We start from the raw sequence: 21,430 nt of genomic DNA on the forward strand, positions 1-21,430 counted from the left end.
AGAAGGACCATTAATATTCCCTAAAACTGAAAACCAAGATAGTAAGGAATGGACAAACAAATTTTAGATTTGTTCTAAAGAATGTTCTTTATCATTAAAATACCGCTCATTTCCTTCCATCCAAATACACTACATAAGACACGAGGGGATAATCTTCCACAACGCGCCCACTTGAGAACCAATTAAATACTATAAGAAACAGGCCTCCTTACGATTTACTATGGCAAGATAAAAAGTATTTATATAATTCACCATTTACTATTATATGGAACTAAGTTTAAGAAAGTTTGTCAATTATGTTTTACATGATAAAGCTGGCGTAGAAAGTTCAAACGCATATAGAGATCGAGAGTACTGTATGTATGCTAATTTGTACTTACGTACTTGCATCTGTTGACCCTCTACACAAAAGATCATCATTCCATCCTGCTTGAACCTATATATGCATGATTGGATTTGAATATACACACACACACACACAAGCAATTGCTTAAATATTTCAAGTTCAACTATATATGCGTACGTATTATATATGTTTTGGATTATTATATGCTATTCTGAATTTGAATCATGTAGGTAGTACTGTTAATTAAGGAGCCCATCAATGAATCAAGGATCAGCTGCCTTTTTTGTATGTATTCTGTTACATGTCAATGCAACCATTATATATGAAGTAGACTTCGAGTTTGAACAGTAAATTAGATAAATTAATGTTAAATAATAATTGAGTTATTAAATTAAATTTCTTATAAATATTATATATAGCTTTTGAAATTATAAGCATAGTCTAATTAGTTAAATATCCTAATATTCTAAATGCACACTTTAACTTGGCTAGGTTTGGATATACAAACACTCTTAACCCATCTCATGATAATCTCATCTTATCATTACAATTTTTTTAAATTTTTATACAAAATATAATAAACAATTCAACATTTTCAAATTCAAAAATAATAATAATATTCTAACAATATTTTATTCAATTTTTAACTTTCATCTAAAACTATCTCATCTCACTATCAAAACTTCACATTAGACGGGTACTAGCTAGTACGTTTGAAATGGAAGTACTTTTATTTCTGATCAATCAACAATATGCAGGATAAATCAATCTCATGAACAAATATATTAGAATGCAATATTAATTGCGTGCATTCATTTTAGAGTTCATTTAGATTCATAGAGTGTTTTATCTCATTACATCATTACAATTTTTTAAAATTCTTATACAAAATATAATAAACAATTCAATTTTTTTAAATCTCAATTCAATTTTTTTAAATTTTAAAATAATAATAATATTAAAAAATAATATTTTATTTAACTTTTAAATTTTATCTAAAATCTTATCTGAATCTAAACGAGTCGTAATTCTCCAAATAGTACATGACTGTCATATGTGATATGTCTACTTCATTCAGCCACTTGGATTTTGTATTTTTGTTTCTTTGAGAGAATCATTGCACCAGGATCAAATAAAGTAAGCATGCATATATATATATATATATATATATACACGCGCGTTATTGATACAATAATATTAATTATATCTCGCTCAGAAAGGAAAAAAAACACTATCATATTCTACCCCTACCCAACTATAACCCCAAAACAATCCCTAAGGTACAACAAAATATTAGGAAGTAAGCTCCTACATATATACCATTAATTTATGGCTGAAAACGCTGCCTACCAGCTTTCGTGTCCCACTTTAAAAAAGTAAAAAGCAGGAATAAAAAAAATACTAATTAATAAATGAAACGAGAAAATGGAAAAGAGAAGATCAAACATATGCAAGTTTCTGAACCCCACTTCTATAAAATTCTTTTAAGATCAAGACTTAAGTTTCTCCAACCTCATCAAGAAAGCAAAAAAACTCTCAAATGCTTTTGCAAAGGCTTGCTTGGGTCATATAAGGAAAGATGGCAAAGTGAAGAGAGGGTAAAAGAGATCAAAAGGAAAGCAAAGGAAAGGGAAGGACATTTTTTCTTTTTCTTTTTAGTTCTCTTGAAGGCATGAATTGAAGTGCTTACAGAGGGTCTTGATCAGTGCAACAAATGATGGCTGGAAACCCTAACTGGTGGAGCATGCATCCACCTTCTCTCCTTACTCAATATGCGCTTGCATCTTCTTCACTTCCTTTGAATCCTTTGGCAGACAACCAAGAGCCTCCACAGTCATGGAGCCAACTAATAATGTAAACCCCTCCTGATCTAGCTCTGCCTTTTGTCAAGTATATATCTCTTTATTGGCTTTCATATGGTTTTAGGATTTTTAATATATGAGTCATTATGTTTTCAAGTCTTTGTTAAACAAGATAAACTTCTGTTTCTCATGGATTCTTGATCTAGAGTCTGAGCTCCTCTCATCTCTCTCTCTCTCTCTCTCTCTGCTTACTATTTCTTTCTTCTTCTTAGCTTCACCTGGGTTTTGATTTTTTTACTGAAATGCGTTTGCGGGTGGGTTTCATTTTCTTGATTGACTGTTTTTTCAGAGGAGGAATTTCGCCTGGAGATGACGATAGGTTTGGTCCGAGTCATTTTCAAAATAGGAAGGTAGAAAATTGGGAGGACCAAATCTTAAATCCATCTCCAAGGGTTCCTGTTCTTGATGTGATAAAGCAAGAGGCTTCCCAAAACAGCAACTTGTACAGTCACGGAGAGGAAGAATTTCAGGCAGCTCGATCTGCTTGGTCACAAGTCATGCCAGTTTCTTCCCCGGGGTCATATGCCACTAGTTTCAGTAATAATGATATATATGACTTCACTTATAACAAGATGAATAGCAGGAATCAACATCCAGATCATTCATCTGAGGTAAGAAAGATTATTTGAAAAAAAAAAAAAAAGTTATACGTTTCCTGAACATATATTTTCTGATCTGCTGCTCCCTTTGCCTAGAGTGCTAGCACAACCACTGGTGGGGTACATAAGAAGGCTAGGGTTCAGTCTTCTTCAAGCCAAAAACCTCTGAAGGTGACCGAGAATCTCTCTCCGTGTGTCTGCTTGTGTTTATGTTCTTGCTGTGTGAGAGTGTCTTTCTTGTTTGTCTATTTCTTTAAGCATGCATTATTCTTCTGCTAGTAAGTAGTAACCATCCATCATCAGGAGGGAGAAAAGGAAGAAGAAAGGTGGAAAGAAAGCAAAACGGAATGATAATTGACAGCCCTTGTCCGAACTGGTTAAACAAAACAAAGTTATATTCTGTTCTTCCTTGTGTTTATTGTGAAGCAGGTGAGAAAGGAGAAGCTAGGAGATAGAATAACTGCCCTGCACCAGCTAGTTTCCCCATTTGGAAAGGTAATCCAAACCCCGCTCCCCTTCACCCGCTTACTGAGCGCAAGATATTATCAAACAAATGGTTTTGTTTTTCTCGTTCTTTTTTCCTTTCCAAAAAATTGACGATAAATCAAGGTAAAGAGAAAAAAACTTTCGCTCTTATTGCTAGCGACTTTATTCTTTTTTTCTTTACGGATTCTCTTTTAGCAATAAAAAGATCATAAAGATGACTTGGGGTGTTGTGATGTGTTTCCCTTTTGCAGACTGACACTGCTTCTGTTTTGTTAGAAGCCATTGGCTATATCAGATTCCTTCTGGGTCAAATTGAGGTGATGTTCCTTCTACATATTATACTCTGCAGGAGACTTGTAATCAGAAAGAGCATGCAGTTAAAGTTTCGATTATTCATGCTTTTTTCTAAACATTCTTTAGTCATGGAAGTCATAAATAATTTTATTCTTTTTTCTCTCCCCAATGCAGGCCCTCAGCTCCCCTTACTTTGGTAACACATCAAACAATCTGCGCAATCAGCAGTGTGTAAGTACCCATGTATATTCACGATTTCCCAAAGATTCAAAAATCCTCTTCTCTCTCTCTCTCTTAAATACAGACATACGCACGCACGCACAAAGAATGCACAGGCTAGGTTTCCTGAAGCATAATCTCTAGATCTATAAATGACAAGAGAAAAATTGTTTTAGGTTCAAGGAGAAAGAAACTGCGTATTTCCCGAAGACCCCGGACAGGTATGCTTTATTGGATCCGTCACCTACTTAAAAGCAAGTAGAGGAGGCTTTGCCATTGGAAAGAATCTTATGAACTTAAATATTCATAAAAAAAGGCATTAATGAAACAACAAGGTTCTCAGCTTTATAAAACTTAAAATAAATTTTAAATAAAGTATAATTTGTGACAGCCTAATGACTTTAGAATCGTGAAAGGCATGAGAAAAGATGGAAAATACTAATACTTTTCCCATTTTTGGCCCATCTAGTTGGTGAACGACGCCTGCCTCAAAAGAAAGGGATCAGCTGCTAACCTGCAGGTATATATTCTTTCATTTTTATACTAGTATTTATAAAAGATGTTTCTTGAAAAAGTTCCACCTTAATTCGTTTGACTTTACGTACTTGTTCATTGAAAAATTATTTAGCATGTATAAAAATCATTATTGTCATCGCCATCATTGCTATTATTAATATTACTATATATATATATATATTAGTGATCATTGCAAGAAACTTTCGCATAAATTAGTGATCGATCATTAAGATATGTGTATATATATAACTTAAGTCCTGAATCCTTAATTGTTTATTTACAATGCTATTAATTAGATGGTATATATATAACTGCAGGCTTCCCAATATTCTTATGTATAATTTTAACGATATATCTATCAGGATTCCCAAGATAAACCCCCGAAGGAGGACCTAAGGAGTAGAGGGTTGTGCTTGGTTCCTGTGTCTTGCACTCAGCATGTTGGAAGTGACAATGGTGCTGATTATTGGGCTCCGGCTTTCGGCAGTGGGTTTTGATGTACAGTTAAGCAAGCAGCATATCATCATGTATATATATGTTGCTGGAGCTTAATTATAATATGCATGATCTCATGTAATGCTATAACATCATGAGCAGTCAGTCTGCAGTAAGCCAAGGCTGAGTGCTCATTATGCTATGCATTCTAGATCATTCAAAGCTAGCGTTATTAATAATTATCACTTCGATCCATTCTTAACAGTTTGATCAGTACGTACGCTCTAGATCATCTCTAATTTCAGATCATTATTATTAATAGTTTGTATCTTATTTTTCCTTTCAAGCCATAATCTCTGATACAAAGCTGCTTCTAATTCGTACGTGTATGCCAAGTTCTCAAAAATTGGTATCTTAATTAATGTAGGAAGAATGTTCTGATCTCGATCTCTCTCACTGATCGAGCTTCATCATTTTTTATAATTTCTTGTCATATTTCTTTCTTTCATCAGTTCATCCGGCTCTGTTGGAATATTTTCGCCGAGGTAAATAATTAAGGTAAGAATTAAATTTATCTAGCTTACAGATTCGGGCTGTCACATCAATATATTATAAGGTAATTAGATAATGATCATCAACTGAACAGCTAGCGAGCGGTAATTAGTATATATGAGAAATGATTTCAATAGATAAGTCTCGCTTAAATTTAAGTAATTTCTACATGAATTATATCTCATAATGTAAGTACGTAGATATATAGATCATGTCGATCATCGACCAGAACATGAAAAAATAACGGTCCTAATTTAATTGGATATTGCTACTGGATCGATCGCTACATCAATATTATTTAAGCGCCAATATAATTAATCAAGTGTGTTATATATATATATATATAGTCATCATGCATGCGTACCCAAAAGTATTAATTATTACTTTAATTATAACTGCAATAATTAATTAAGTATGCATTTGCATATTCTTTAATTCGTTTTCTTCTAATTAATTTTCATTTGTCTCTTTATGAGTTTTTCACAACTTTAATTCCATATATAAAAATAAAAAGGAAAGTTCCAAATTTCACCGATAAATGAACCTACACATATAAATTAATTAATTTGTATCCTAAACTACCATATATGCAGCAATAAGATTGATAACATTAAAGTTCCATATATGTGGCCAATTTTCGTTCGGTGAAATTTTAATATTATATATATATATGGATAGTTAATTCATGAATTATTAGCAAATTAAATTTCTTTCAATTTTAAGTAACATATATATAATTAAAAATAAGTAATAGTTTGTCGATTAAATGAGCAAATATTTTATTTTCAAATCAATGCATAGAGCACACGTAAATTATTTATAAGATATAATTTAATTTAAAATCTAAATTTTAAAATCTAAGTCTTATGAATCAAATTCTATCATTTAAGTGATATATATATATATTGTATGCTTTATATATACCAACTTAAAAATAAAATAACTCTTAGAATTATATACCAATATTTTATATATATATATATTGATGATGACCATCAGGCAAATGCTTGGTATGGGATCAGAAAAGAAGAAAGAAGACAAGAAGATAAAGGCCAAGCAACCACGATATAAGAAAAGTGGTCGACGCCAGCTAGCTAGCTGGCCACCTTAATTCTTCTCTTTGTAACATCACATAAGTCAGAATTTCTCTCACAAAAAGTTAGAGATGCTAACTTTAAGCCAGAAAATGTATTCTCTTCTTCTGAAAACTGGTCTTTTCAAAGTTAGTGATCTGCCAACTTTAAGTCATAAAGTTGGTCGCTGAAGTTACGACCTGAACGTACGGTTTTCATGAGTTTTATTCCTTGGAGCTATGTATATGCATGCCCACTTTCCCCTGGTTATGATCTCTTGCTGCGCGCAGGCATATATATATATATATATATATATCATGTTGCTCGATCTGCAGGTTTGGACATCGATCAGGCCGTAGCCCTATTGACTCAATATTTTTGGTTGCATCCATCCCCCCCAGCCCTTATTTTGATTCACTTCTTCTCTATATATTATTCACAGAGATCGTCGAGCTTATACACACACGCACATATATGACTACTCTACATGTACGTACTCTTATTATCATCATCATCATCATCATTATTACCATATACCTTTAATTTGATATTTTCAAAGATCAGAAAGCATGGGGCATGATTCCGCCTCATGAATCCGCAAAAGTCTGCATGAATAAAACAAATTTTATATATATGCTTTTACGCAAGGTCGTGTCCATGTTTTCATTTTTCTTGCAACATTCCTTTTCATGATCTTTGCTTGCTGATCATGCAGGAACTTTCTCTGAGAACTCATTATATATATATATAGCAGCAAGCCAGCCCATGTTTTTACCTGATCGATCGGCCATTTCTATATATATATCTTACTGGAAAGACGTTGGATAAAACATCAGAGAATTATCATTTGCCTGTAGGGCTGCCAGACCCTGATCATGCATGTGGGGGGACGGGGGGTGGGGTGGATCATCCGATGATCATCAGTAATGACTTATAATTTGGACCCCATTTTTCGGGTCTTTCTGAAGAGTGAAGCCACTTTTGTAGATTGCAATCAAGTTCTGTATATATGCATGTGGCCCGCTGTCTCCCTCGCACATGCGCGAGCTTCCGCTGGCTGGCTGGCACCTTCGTAATCCTGACGTTATATATTGCATCAAATCCAGCCATGCGACTGTTTTTTTTTTTTTTTTTTTTTTTTTTTTTCTGTTGAGATGGAAGATGATTTTCTACCACTTCAATCGAAATCAATAAAAAGTACGTACACATGATGCTGCTCACTGCCCAGAACTAGTTTGCTTTCCGTTTGCTAGCTCTAACGTACTAGCATTTTCTATTGAAGACAACAAATTTTCCTGCTCTTAACTCGGTCAATCTTTGAATTACGCTCCAATCTTTGGATTAATATTATCTTTAATTTGTTCATATGAAAAGTTGCTCCAAAATGACTATTAAGAGATCGGTCTATCCCTTTTGAGTATAATAAAATTTAGTCCTATTTTGCAAATTTAAAAGATTTTTTTTTTCTCCAAATTTTTAAAAGATATATATGTATGTGTGTGTGTGTGTATATATATAAATGAGTTTATAAATACATCCCTATAAACTAAACACTGTAGTTGGAATTCCTCAGAACATGATTGTAGTTGTTCATGAGGTACACTACTCGATTCTCTAAATAATTGAACAATAATGTTTAATTAATTAATTACTAAAAAAATGCGATAAACAAATAGAATTTCGAGAATGTTAGGTAACAACATATAAAAAAATAAAAAACAAAAATAAGTGGATAAAGACAACATAATTAAATATTAATTAAATTAGTTTGTTAGTTTTATACGTTTTGCCTTTTTTTTTTATCTTTTTAATTTTTATCATTTATTCTTTAAGAAGAAAAATTTTAAATTGAAAAAATCACAAAATGGCAAAAAAAAAAAAAAAAAAGAGGAAAAAGAAAGAAAGAGTAGCAACAAGTATTGGGTGTGGATAATCGGGGGGGGGGAGTAGATGCCGTCGGAATCTCGGACTTCCTACTCCGTTTAAAATTTTCCAGCACTTAACTAGTAGCTCTTTGGTTTTGGAAGAAACAGCGGCTTTAGGACATGGCTGGTAAATGGAATCACACAGCTTTACTCGTTATCGACATGCAGGTCCTCTCTCTCTCTAAAAAAAATCTAAAATTTGAATTTGTTTGTTTAATCTTTATTTTTTTCCTCGTTTTGGTTTAGAAAGATTTTATACACGAGGATGGTCTGATGCTAGTGAACGGTGGCAGAGCCATAGTTCCCAATGTAACCAAGGCCGTCCAAGTCGCCAGGGAGCGTGGAATTCTTGTAGTTTGGGTACATTCTTTGCCCTGCTTTGCTGTTTTCACTCATTCTCTGTTTGCTTAATTTGCTGATGTATCAGACGAAATTCAAGTTTTTTTCCTGGGAAGGAATATGCGAGTTTAATTTGAGGCATGGATGTGAAGGTCCATTTATTTTTCCGGCGGTTGCTTTGCAATGAGCTGTCCATTTAGACACGTTCTGTTTGGTTGCTAAGAAAATGTTAAGGAAAGAGAAACAATAGTAGCGGAGTTATTTGTGAGCTGAGAAAAAACTTGACTTTTCCCTTAAAGAGCTCTTTTTTTTTAGTCTAATTGACTTAATTAGCTGGTGCAAAGCAAAGAAATACCGAGGAAGATTTCATTTCAAAGTATTCTTCTTGGAGTTGTGGTCGAAATATTTGGATATTATGGTCCTCTTGTAACCATTATTGGGTATTTTAGTGTAAAGTAGTGGCGTTCTAACTATAAGCCATACTTGGTGTTTAACAGTGAAGTGTTTCTCCTGTGTGCATTGATGGTGATGGTCATGGTAAACATTTGATTGTAGGTTGTTCGTGAGCATGACCCACTCGGGAGAGATGTTGAACACTTCCGCCGGCATTTATATGCTGCTGGGAAAGTGGGTCCAACTGTTAAGGGAAGTGTGGGTGCGGAATTGGTTGATGGCCTTGTGATTAAAGAAGGGGACTATAAATTGGTGAAGACGCGCTTTAGTGCTTTCTTCGCCACACACCTTCATTCTTTTCTTCAGGGTGCCGGAATTAATAAATTGGTTATCACTGGTCAGTGAATATTTGAATCCAGTGAACCCTTTTTATGTAGTTCTACAGTGCTGCATGTTTTAAGCTGTATTTACAGCTTGTAGTCTATTGAATCTCTATTTTCAGGTGTTCAAACTCCAAATTGCATCAGGCAGACTGTCTTTGATGCAGTAGCATTGGATTATCAATCTGTTTCTGTTATTGTTGATGCCACTGCTGCTGCTACACCAGAGGTGCATGTTGGTATGTATTTTCTGCTTTCTTGAAAATATTATTCGATTGTACTTTGTCAATTTTTTTTCATTTTGCATCAACTTAAATTTCATTTTACCACATGGCAAATGGAATTTCAAAATTTTTTGGGAAATACTCTAGCCACAAATGGGTTTCACAAAAGTAATCTCACAAACTGATGTCACATGATGTGATTCGTCAAATTGTAAAATTACTTTTATCGTAAAGTAGATCTAACGGATTACATGAAGTCATGTCAGATTGTGGTATTACTTTTGTGTACTTTTGGGTGTACTTTGGTACTACATTGCAATCTGACTAATGTACTGTAATTTTGATTTCACGGAAGGTCATTCAGAAACATGGTAATGCAGTGATATTGACAATACAAAATTAGAATAATCCACTAAGCCAGTGTTTGTCTTGATTTGAAACTCTTGTACTTGGGAGTCTGGGACCATGGCCCAGGTACAGTGGGTTTCACCCAAAGCTCTCAGTTGTTTGAAGATCCAAAGTTACAAAACATGTGATAGGTGGATTTAGGACAGTTATTGTATGATTACTGATGTTGAGACATTTTAAGTTAGAACCCATACTGGGGACTAGGAGGGTTAAGATGGTTATACTGTGTGCTTTTATTTCATTTCATTTTTTATTTCAAGAAAGAGGAAACCGTGGTTCTTGGATGCAGCTGGCATTGCATTTAAGCAACCTAAATATCAACTGAAAGATGCCATATCAATTCACTGGAGTCTAGCTCCGTCAGTACATTTTTACACTCAATTTTGCTGCCCAATTCATGGGAAGGCCTTGTAGATACAAGGATTAGTGATTGGTGATGTAAAGGTCAGATTTGAAACTCAACGCAGCTAGTGTCAGCTAAACCTGCCAATTACTTTGAATGATCATATATTCTCTATCAAAGTGACATGTTAAAGGGAAGTTGTAAATGGTGACTGTAGCTAAGTAGTGGACAGATGTGTATTGGGTAGAAGAAAAGCAAAAGCTAGATGTCTTATTTGCATTAATTTGTTATTCTGAGAGCAAATTTGTTCAAGGGACTGATACTTGAAACACAGAAATCGATGGTTCTAATGATCTTGGATAAAAATCATATTATGGTAGTAGTAGGCAAGCTGAAGAGAAGTAAGGGTGAAGTGATTGACTAGAGAAATTTTATACTGGATGCTGACCTATATAGAGTTTAGAAATGTATGCTGCAATTGGGACCTTTTATAGGATAATCAGCCTGGACTAGAAACAAGAGCCAAAACTGGAGGATGGTTACTGTGTCCAGAGGACAAACAGGGTGAAGCAGTTTTAGCAAACTCAAATTGCTCTAAAAATCATTTGGTCCAAGTGAAACTTTTTGCACTGGTTCCATATGCACTGGCACTAAGCCTTGTCTTGCAGTATCTCCTCACCATTCTCTTGAACTTGATTACTGAAGACAATGAACAACTCATGGAGAAGTTGTTCTGAAAGACCTTGAATCAGATATGTACTTCTCTTTTGGCATGATGGGTAGTGGGTGATTAGTTCTTGGAAAGTGCTTGCTTTCTGTGCTGTTACACATGTATTTGGTGGTATGTTAGTCCTTAGTTACTTTTGCTTCTGGTGTAGCATGCAGATGCAGGTATGATGTATTGCATTTTGAAGTTTTGTCTTGTTTTACTTTTCTAATCTTCTAGCAAATTCACCTCTCCTTTAAATTAAATTTTTGACTTAGAAGATATGCATAACTGAGTGGAATCTCAATATCATTTGAACCAGCCAACATATTTGACATGAAAAATGTCGGCGTCGCAACCCCAACTTTGCTGGAATGGAGCAAATCTGATGCATGATCTGTTGCGATAAAATCATGGCCCTGCCTGAAGTTCCATGTGTGTTGGTAAATTTGTTCTTTCGCTTGTGAAAAGTGATGTCTTTTTGCTGCCCTTCTCTTGAATTATAGTATTGTACTATTGTGTAATAAGAGCAATGAATTTCGTCTCATGTTCGTTGCTCTACCTTCTCTTTGTTTGGGAGGTAGGGGTTCCGAGGCACCTCTGCTAGTTGATGCTTGAGAATAAATCCCTCTTTTTCCAAACGCCCGGTGTAACTCTTGCATGGACAAGGGTTTGAACAGAATCAGATCCCTGCTTAAAATTCCATCTCCGTGTCAAGTGAGGGACTAATTGTGTGGAATGGACAGAACAATTCCCCATTGGGCCGGAGAACAGGTCCTCCTCCTCAACATATATATGATTATCCCAATACTACGATAGTTGAATACTTTGACTTATTTGAATGATCGAACCATATGGGTTTTCATGATTATTAGATAAGATATATGAAAAGGCAAATAAATATCTTTTGTGTGAGCTCTACCCTATTTGGATTGAAAAACACTCTCAACTCATCTTATTTTATTATTAATATTTTTTTAAAATTTTCTCACAAAATATAATAAACAATTTGACTTTTTCAAATTTTAAAATAATAATAATATTAAAAAAATAAGATTATAATAATATTTTATTTAACTTTCATTTAAAAGTATCTTATCTCATCTTACTATCTAAATCATATATAAAGAAAGAGAATATCTTACATGTGAGCTCATCTAATGTTGTACATGCATGTCACACCATAGGCAAATTCGGCTACTTTGATTACATAAAACTAAATTATCTAATTTCATATTTTTTTATTTTTTGAAGAGTCACTATATTAAAGATCTTCACATTTGGTGGAGGAATATTTTTACAAAAACTCAAAACGAACCAAAAAATATCAATATCACTTAAAAACCCAATACAAAAAATCTCACAAGATATGTCAAATCCAAAGAATCTAGTCTCAACAAACTTTTCACCTCCTTTGGCAACTCCTTAAAGCAATCTCACGAACTCGAGATTCCATCCTTACTCATACGTGTTAAGAAATCTGTCAGACAATTTTTTTTGATTGTAAACATGTTGCACTCGAAAATCAATATAACAAAGCAATTCTAGAATTTTCATACAAAATATAATAAACAATTCAACTTTTTTAAATTTGAAAATAAAATTAATATTAAAAATTATATTATAACAATATTTTATTTAATTTTCAACAAAGCATCTTATCTTATCTCATCTAAATTGTATACAAAACGAAGTTTAAAAGCTATTGTTGTCTATCCTCAAAACTGGTTGTAAAGCATTATATTTTTCTTAAGATTGTCTATCATTTCGTGCATGTTTCAATGTTGACATGTGATCAAGTGTTTAAAGAAGATATTAGCAATTATATAAACGTACATAGCGGAAGAAATATCTCAAAAATAGTCTGTGTAGTTGTTCCACGAGTGAATCCAGTGTTCAAATAGATTTCTCCACTCAGTGTGTGAATGTGCTACGTAGATGAATCTAGAGTCACATTCAAAATGCCCACAGTCTAAGTATTTTCACTCACAGACAGAGAGAGATTTTTCCAAGAGAGAGTTATTCTACCAAGGAATGGAGGACTAATTTATCAGTCATTCGCGCCCCTTCATATGGTAACCGTTGGCTGGCCACCAAAGTTACGACCCTTGACTCCAGGCATAGCGCCTGGAGTAATGCCAGCATCCCTGAATGGTAAGAAGCAGGGGCATGCCCACTAAGGGCGCCCCTGCTTTATTACATCTCTCACTCGCATATAGTGGGCATCTCCAAGCATATATGTCTCAACATGTTCTCTATCTCGTTCATACAAAATAAATAGGCCGTACGACCACCGAGTACACCTGAAAAAATAAAAATTGGGAGCACTATACCAAATCTCTCCTCGAGAAGACCAGCATAGCATCATCCTTAAAGTGTCTCGTATGCCCTAGACTCATTCGATCGCATCTAATCAAGCATATTCGATCACTTTTTGAGTTTAAAAATAAACCCAGAACTATGCTTTAATTGCTTCTTAGTTTTTATGATGTGTTCACAAAAATTGTCACTACCAAATTGTAGCGCCAAAGTTTGACGTCAGTAAACACAATCTAAATGCGTTGTCGAATAGTCTTCCCTTCGCTCTCATGTCACTCAATGTTAGTCTAACTGTTTTGCCAACAATACATCTTTAGACCGTATCAATCATGATCATAGAGAGTATGCTAGAGTAGCAAACATCAGAACCTTCATCTTATGACATTGCCCAAAGTCATGAAAGGGCATCATTTTAAAATATGAAGTATAGGACTCACACAGTGAAGAAACATGGAACAATTCATTCACTTCCATATTTGGTCGCAAGATGTAACAGCCCGTTAGAAATTCAATTAAGGAATTTCTATTGACTTTAGGAATCTCGTGAAAACTCTGTAAGTTTACACGAATCGACTAATCGCATAAATTTTAGCCTGTCAACATAGTTAGTGTTATCACTCACTATGGTGCCAGAAATGCGATTTTAATTATTTGAAATAGTTAAAAGTGTCAGAATACATTATAGCCTACACCACTAGGCTTAATTGAATATTTAGGATTTTTCAGTACTAAGTTTATTACGTTTATTTTTGGAGTGAATAGTAACCTTGGTAAATATACTAAGCGCAGTGTTTTCAAAATCACAATGTGAAATGTCCAAATTAGGTTAACGATATTTTATTTGGACACTTGGCAAGATCTTAACCACACATAACGAATAGTATTAGATACTTGGTACAAAGAGAAACCATTAGATGGAATTATGAAGAAAATCAAGGTGTGAGATCATGACACCTAAGCAAAATATACATTTGGAAAATATCTTAAGAATAGAGATTTAAAATACACATGGAAATATTTTAGCCACCTTACTCTTCCAAGTCTATTCCACATTTGGAAAATATATTGAGCTGATTTTTATAGATATTATTGGATAGAATATTTTGAGATAATCTTTTATAGATATTTTGGGTAGGAGAAAACCACACTCAACTCTCAACTCCAGCCTTATCATCTCCCTTATCTCGTCCATAAGCATCTCCAGCCATCACCCACGAACTTATCTTCATTTACACGTTCCTTTAAAAGAATATCAAACACTTTCTCTCGGACAGCTTTTAGGAGTTCTTTTGCACGCCCATTTCGAAGCTGTTGTAAGTGTTTTATCATAAAGTCTCCTTCATATAAGTTATTCCTTTTGAGTCTAGTTTACATGGATATCTTATTTGCCCCATTTGAAGATCATTTGGTTAGTAAAATATTGTGTAAACTATAGAAAGGTCATTCTAGGAGATAAACTGGAGAATATGTTATAGTTTGGAGTTTTTTACCAAGCTAATGGATAGATATTGGTCCGAAATTTTTATGGAGTATTGTTAACATGTATATATGACTATTGGTTGAGGATTTTTGCATGATTAAAGGTTTTGATGAAATATTTTCTTAGATTTAGAAACTTAGAAACTGGAAGAGGAAAAACAGTTTCTGTTTTGAGAAAGTTTAACTCTTTGGTGGTCTAAACCTATTCTAATGACTTTGATAATTTTATTGGAGGATCCTAAGCATCTTATATACATGTTATATTATTATTTTGAAGATATTTGATGTTAGTTTCAAAGATATGAAATTTTATGTAAAGAGATATTCAGATAAGCCAAAGTGTGGATGTTCTTGGCTAAATTTATGTTTTGGTTAATTTTTAACCATGTGATCTTGAATTAGAAGCTTATATAGGTTTTAAGACATCTTTTTAAACCATGTGATGGTTTGGTTTGAAGATCACATATTTATAAGTCATAGATCAAAAGGTTGATCAAAACAAGTTGGAAACAAAAATCAATAGAAATAGCATATGGGAATTTCGGCCCTATGGAGTTTTAATAGTTGTGATTAATTTTAAATTTTTCTAAATTGATATTTGAGTTGAGGATAAAATTTACATGAGGCATGTAAATTTTGGTAACTTTTGGAGTTAGTATGCAAAATCCTTAAGTTATGGGTAAAACGGTCATTTTCCTACATGTAGAAAGTAAAATGGAAATTTTACTCTTTAAGTTAGTATTTTTCCATATTTCAAATTATTAGTGATTTACTGCTAACTTTTAAAATCACTAATTACAGTTCCTCGTGATCGCACTTGAGGTTTTATAAGAAATGCGGAGATCGAGGTAAGTTAGCTTTTAACTTACTAGCAGTCTACTGTGTATGTGTGCTAAGTAAAGGAACTACAGTGTATGTATGTGTATTATCATATATGTCATGCCATGCCAAGTTAGTATGTAATTGTCTATTATACAGAATTTATTCTGTCATCAATTTTTATCTGTTACATAATATATTCTGTCATGTATTACTGTACATTACAAGTATGTCATGTTAAATATGTGGTCTATTATATGTTATGCCATGTTACGAAATGTTTTTATCTCAAGTTGGTCATGTATTTCAAGTTATGTTAAGTCAAGTTTATATAGAATACATGGGGCCACAACAACTGTGGAGTATGTATTTAACTGTATTGTGATGTGTAGAATGCATGGGGCCACAACAACTGTGGAGTATTTATTTTTTATGTTAAGTCAAGTTTACGTAGAATACATGGGGCCACAACAACTGTGGAGTGTGTATTTTTCATGTTAAGTCAAGTTTATGTAGAATACATGGGGCCACAACAACTGTGGAGTATGTATTTAACTGCATTGTGATGTGTAGAATGCATGGGGCCACAACAACTGTGAAGCATGTATTTACACGTAGAATACATGGGGCCACAACAACTGTGGAGTATGTATTTTTCATGTTAAGTCAACTTTGTGTAAAATACATGGGGCCACAACAACTGTGGAGTATGTATTTTTCATGTTAAGTCAAATTTCAGAACAAGTTCATGATAAGTCAAGTTTCAGATCAAGTTCATGTCAAGTCAAGTTCAATTCATGTTTCAATTTAAGTTATGTCAATTATGCTATGTTGTATGCCAAGTTATGCTTTAATTACTTATGAATTTGATTATGCATTTATGCTTTTACTGTCATCCATACATTATTAGCCTGTGTGGAAGTTTTTTTGTTAACTTGCTGAGATTTGTAATCAAATCTCACTGTGGTAGTCCCAACTACCATTCCCCCCGAATGGTAGATCTTGTTACAGGACCTGAAGGAAAATCAGGAGCTGACCAACTAGACACAGTTGACTGAGCGACGATGCGACGTCAATGTTAATATAGTAGTTAATGTAAATTACTACTTGTACGATGGAGTTACATCTCCAGTACTTTTTGGATCATAATCATTTTGGACTAGTGTTATGATCTTAGTTGTTCAATGAGTCTTTATATATCAAGTATGTTTTAAGCATTTGGGATATTTTCAATTTGGTGCATAGTATTGCTATAGAAATAATTTATCCGCTGCGAATATTGCATAATGTTAGATGCATGTTAGGAACATTGCATCTTATATGTCATGAAAGGGGGCAGGTAACCTTGTGTTACATGTCTCGACGCTTCTAATGTCCGTCCAATCCCAAACGGAATTTGGGGGCGTCACACAAGAGCACATGTAGTATGAAATACATGCTACGGTGAATCTCTCTTTATCAAAGAGCATATGTCCATATCAAACACCGTACAGATCTTAGTCTAGACACATGTCTAACCCGATTTTCTCAATTTGCTCACCCCCAAGGTGCTAAAGAGAATCTCACATCTAGCTTGCTACAGGTTACATGGATTGTGGAGTGTCCATGCACAGTTCTTTAAAATTTAATGAACCTCATCTTAGTTCTTACTAAGGAAACATATCTCTTGTGTCATACTTATCTCTCTCAGGACAAGTAACAAGTGACACAATGTCTCATCTTTGCTCGCTATCTCTTTACAGCGCCAAAGGTGATCACTCGTGTGAGTAAGTCGATCTAAGTCTGTTAACATACCTTGTGTGTGTACAATTCATGCAATATGATCAAAAGAAAAGAAACACACTGCATTAATTTCTTCAAGGAAAGTTTACATAACAGTGTCAACTGAATCACAATCTACGCAGTCCTAAACTCCTAACATGAGTCATAAAAGCGACTTTCTCTATGGGCTTTGTCAAGGGATCAGCAACCATGCGATTCGTAGATAAATGTTTCAGGACCACTTCCTTTTGTGCCACCATATCTCTTATGTAGTGATATCGGATGTCAATGTGTTTGGTTCTTCCATGATATTTTGGATCCTTAGCATATGTGAGAGCAGCCATGCTGTCGTAAAAAATCGTCACTGGATCAAAATAATCCGCGTCGATATCTAAGTGCTTAAGGAACCTCCTCAACCAAACAGCCTCCTGAACTACTGCTGAACATGCTATGTACTCTGCCTCCATAGTGGATAAAGCTATACATGGTTGTTTCTTGCTACTCCATGTGATGGCGCCATTATTCAGCAAGAAAACATATCCAGTTGTCGATTTGCGCTCATCTAGGTCACTGCCCCAATCAGTATCACTGTAACCATTTATCTGCAAATTTGAACCATGATAGCACAATGTATAGACTGCAGTTCCCTTGAGGTATCTGAAAATCCTCTTGACTGCTTTCCAATGAGCCAGTCCAAGATTAGATTGGAATCTACTGACCAAGCCAACTACATAGTATATATCCGATCGAGTACACATCATTGCGTACATCAGACTACCAATAGCGCTAGCATAGGGAACCTGAGTCATTTTGTCTTTATCTTTTGGAGTTTTAGGACACATTTCTTGGCATAAGGTCTCGCCTTTAGCAATGGGATTGTCAATGGGTTTACAATTACTCATTTGGAAGCGTTCAAGGACCTTCTTTATGTAAGTCTGTTGAGACAAACATAGAAGCTTCTTTGAATGATCTCTATAGATCTTAACCCCTAAAATATATTCAGCCTCACCCATGTCATTCATCTCAAAATTGAGAGACAACCACTCTTTAGTGGCGACAATCATCCCCTTATCATTTGCAGCCATTAAAATATCATCAACATATAATGATAATAACACAAAACTCGTTTTGGACCGTTTTATATAAACATAGTGGTCTTCTGCAATCATCGTAAACTCATTCAAAAGAATGGCTTGATGGAATTGGAGGTACCACTGTCTAGATGATTGCTTTAGGCCATATATAGATCGTTTGAGCTTGCACACTTTGCGCTCTCGACCTTTGACCACAAAGCCCGTGGGTTGATCCATATAGATCTCATCTAGTTCTCCATTGAGAAAAGCTGTCTTAACGTCCATTTGATAGAGTTCTAAGTCCAATTGTGCTACAATGGCTAGAATCAAGCGAATTGAGGCAAACCTTACTACTGGAGAAAAGGTTTCCTCATAGTCTATACCCTTTTGTTGGGTATATCCTTTCGCTACTAGGCGAGTTTTATGCCTTTCTATTGACCCGTCCGCTTTACGTTTGACATTTAGAACCCATTTGTTCCCAATGGCCTTTCGTCCTGGCGGTATGTCTACCAGATCCCAGACCTGATTAGTTCTCATAGACTCAATCTCATCGTTTAGTGCTTTTATCCACTCATCTTTAGTAGAAGATGAGAAAGCCTCTTGGATGGTTCTAGGTTCATCATCATCTTGCAGTCCCACCATGAAAATCTCCCCTTCAATCTCAAATCGACGACGGGGAATATTTCCGTGTGAGCTTCTACGTGGTTGAAACTGTTGTGAATAATCAACAAGTGGTGTTTCGTTGCTCAGAGCTAAATCACTCCCACTGTTTCTAAAAGCTTGAGAAATTTCATCATTCTCAACTACGACACTTGGAGTGATTTCCTCCCTCTTGATCCACAAGTTCTTGGAGTTCCAAACTCCTATCAACCTCGCCTCTAATTGGAAATTCATCCTCGATGAAATTCACATCTTGTGACTCAATTTCAGATACCATCATATTAGGTTGTTCACTGATTAATACATATCCCTTAGAGTGATCAGGGTACCTTATAAAGATACACTTCTTTCCTCTTGGACCCAGCTTTCCATATTTATGGAAAGAATCGTGAACGAAGCCCGTTGAACCCCATGGCCGCAAGTTATTCAAGTTGGGTTTCTTACTGATCCAAAGTTCATACGGGGTGGACAACACCGATTCGGAGGGCACTCGGTTAAGGATATAGGCTGCAATCAAAAATGCTCCCCCCAATATGATATTGGTAGGTTTGCCTGCGCCATCATCGATCTAATCATCTCAAACAGTATCCGATTTTTTCTTTCTGCCACGCCATTTTGTTGTGGCGTATATGGCATTGTCAACTGCCTTTTAATTCCTTTTTCATCACAGAGCCTTTTAAATTGCTCAGATAAATATTCACGTCCACGGTCTGTTCTTAGAGCTTTTATACTCCTGTCTAATTGATTCTCAACCAAACTCATATACCGTCTAAAGCAATCCAATGCTTCAGACTTATGAGAGATCAAATAAACATGACCATATCATGAATAATCATCTATGAATGTGATGAAATATAAAGCCCTGTGTCTCGCCCTCACACTTATTGGGCCACAAATATCTGAGTGGATAATTGCAACAGAGAAGATGCTCTTGCTGCTTTTCCAAACGGTTTTCTTTTTGATTTTTCCATCAAACAATGTTCACAAGTGGGCAACGTGACTTTAGCGAGATTGCCTATTAGGCCTTCTCTAGCCAACCGTGTCATCCTCTCTTGCCCAACATGGTCAAGTCTAGCATGCCATGTATTCGAATCTAAATTATCAGATTCAGTGATAAAAATAGTAGATTCATTCACATTTGAATAATCCAAATCCATTATCATAAAACCATCGGAAAGAAAAACATAACCATAAAAAACATTACCCAAAAATAGGGAAACATCATTGTTTTCAAATAAAATGCGGAAACCAAGTCTGATTAAAGTAACTACGGAAAGTAAATTTCGTCATATTCCTGGAGCGTATAACACATGATGGAGTAATAGAATGCGACCGCCTCGCAATACTAGCTTGTAGGTACCAACTCCCAGCACCTCAACACTAGCTTCATTCCCCACCTTGATATCACGACTCCCAACTGGAATTCGACGATACTCGACAAATCCGACTCTGTCTCTTGCTATGTGCTCGGCCGCTCCTGAATCAACAGTCCACATAGGATAGGAGTGAGCAACCATCACATGACTTGTTACATAAACAGAAAGAGAATAGTCAGATTGTACCTTCTTCGGCTCAGTACAGTCATGAGTGAAGTGACCTTTCTTTCCACAGTTAAAATAATCCATATTGGACTTGTTCTTTCCACGATTCCCTCTCTTGGTGCGTTTGAAAGTTCCTGACTCTTTTTGCACACGTCCAGTGGATACCCCAAGCTTATTATTCTTGCGTTTAGGCCTAATTGCCTTACGCGAGCCAGATTCAGCCGCATAGGATGAATGTTTAGGCTTAATAGCCTCTAGGCGCTCGGCCTCAAGCTCTAAATGATGCGACACATCATCAAAAGTTTTGATGTTCTCATTGTGCGTCAAATTTTGGCACATGGCTTCCCATGAATTGGGTAGTGAGAGTATAACCGCTTGGACTTGTTGCTCATCCGTCAGATTGTTTCCAGCCACTTTGAGTTCACGGATCATTGATGACATCGTTCTAAGATGCTGTTTTATCGTGTGTTCAAAGTTCATCTTATAAGAGTCAAACTTCATAGTCAGTCCGCGCAATCTCGTGGCAGAAGTTCCCCCGAACTTCACTTTTAGTGCTTCCCACATACTTTGAGCAATGTTATACTCCTCGAACTCACCGATAAGGTCATTGTGCATGCTGCTTAACATAGTAAAGCGCGCGCACCGATCTTTTTTGAGCCAATTCTCAAAAACCTCATG

The 21,430-nt window shown here is 35.2% G+C and overlaps 2 protein-coding genes across 4 annotated transcripts; both read left to right on the forward strand.

Annotated features, from left to right (window-relative positions):
• Positions 1 to 1,801: 1,801 nt before the first annotated feature.
• LOC122282247 (transcription factor bHLH68-like) lies at positions 1,802 to 5,078 on the forward strand. Its single transcript, XM_043094200.1, has 9 exons — positions 1,802 to 2,200; positions 2,498 to 2,819; positions 2,904 to 2,978; positions 3,237 to 3,302; positions 3,545 to 3,610; positions 3,762 to 3,818; positions 3,983 to 4,027; positions 4,276 to 4,326; positions 4,685 to 5,078. The coding sequence occupies exons 1-9, from the start codon at positions 2,061 to 2,063 to the stop codon at positions 4,817 to 4,819; spliced, it is 957 nt and encodes a 318-aa protein (XP_042950134.1). The 5' UTR covers positions 1,802 to 2,060; the 3' UTR covers positions 4,820 to 5,078.
• Positions 5,079 to 8,264: 3,186 nt separating this feature from the next.
• On the forward strand, positions 8,265 to 11,803 carry LOC122282252 (probable inactive nicotinamidase At3g16190). Of its 3 annotated transcripts, none has more exons than XM_043094208.1 (5): positions 8,265 to 8,475; positions 8,558 to 8,667; positions 9,202 to 9,436; positions 9,542 to 9,658; positions 11,423 to 11,803. In XM_043094208.1, exons 1-5 carry the CDS (start codon positions 8,439 to 8,441, stop codon positions 11,494 to 11,496), a joined length of 573 nt encoding a protein of 190 aa, XP_042950142.1. In that variant the 5' UTR covers positions 8,265 to 8,438; the 3' UTR covers positions 11,497 to 11,803. The 3 variants fall into 3 exon arrangements, with proteins under 3 accessions (XP_042950142.1, XP_042950148.1, XP_042950138.1); XM_043094214.1 differs by having other exon boundaries at positions 8,266 to 8,434; XM_043094204.1 differs by having other exon boundaries at positions 8,268 to 8,475; positions 8,554 to 8,667.
• The last annotated feature ends 9,627 nt before the right edge of the window (positions 11,804 to 21,430 follow it).

This window comes from Carya illinoinensis, chromosome 1, assembly GCF_018687715.1.
Source record: "Carya illinoinensis cultivar Pawnee chromosome 1, C.illinoinensisPawnee_v1, whole genome shotgun sequence".
Lineage (NCBI taxonomy): Eukaryota > Viridiplantae > Streptophyta > Magnoliopsida > Fagales > Juglandaceae > Carya > Carya illinoinensis.

Bases quoted from the DNA above. Each gene is read 5' to 3' on its own strand.
- LOC122282247 (XM_043094200.1), top strand. From the start codon at position 2,061: ATGATGGCTGGAAACCCTAACTGGTGGAGCATGCATCCACCTTCTCTC. The intron at 2,201-2,497 runs GTAAACCCCTCC...CTGTTTTTTCAG, and splicing joins TCATGGAGCCAACTAATAAT to AGGAGGAATTTCGCCTGGAG. The intron at 3,303-3,544 runs GTAATCCAAACC...TCCCTTTTGCAG, and splicing joins TAGTTTCCCCATTTGGAAAG to ACTGACACTGCTTCTGTTTT.
- LOC122282252 (XM_043094204.1), top strand. From the start codon at position 8,428: ATGGCTGGTAAATGGAATCACACAGCTTTACTCGTTATCGACATGCAG. The intron at 8,476-8,553 runs GTCCTCTCTCTC...GTTTTGGTTTAG, and splicing joins TACTCGTTATCGACATGCAG to AAAGATTTTATACACGAGGA. The intron at 9,437-9,541 runs GTCAGTGAATAT...CTCTATTTTCAG, and splicing joins TAATAAATTGGTTATCACTG to GTGTTCAAACTCCAAATTGC.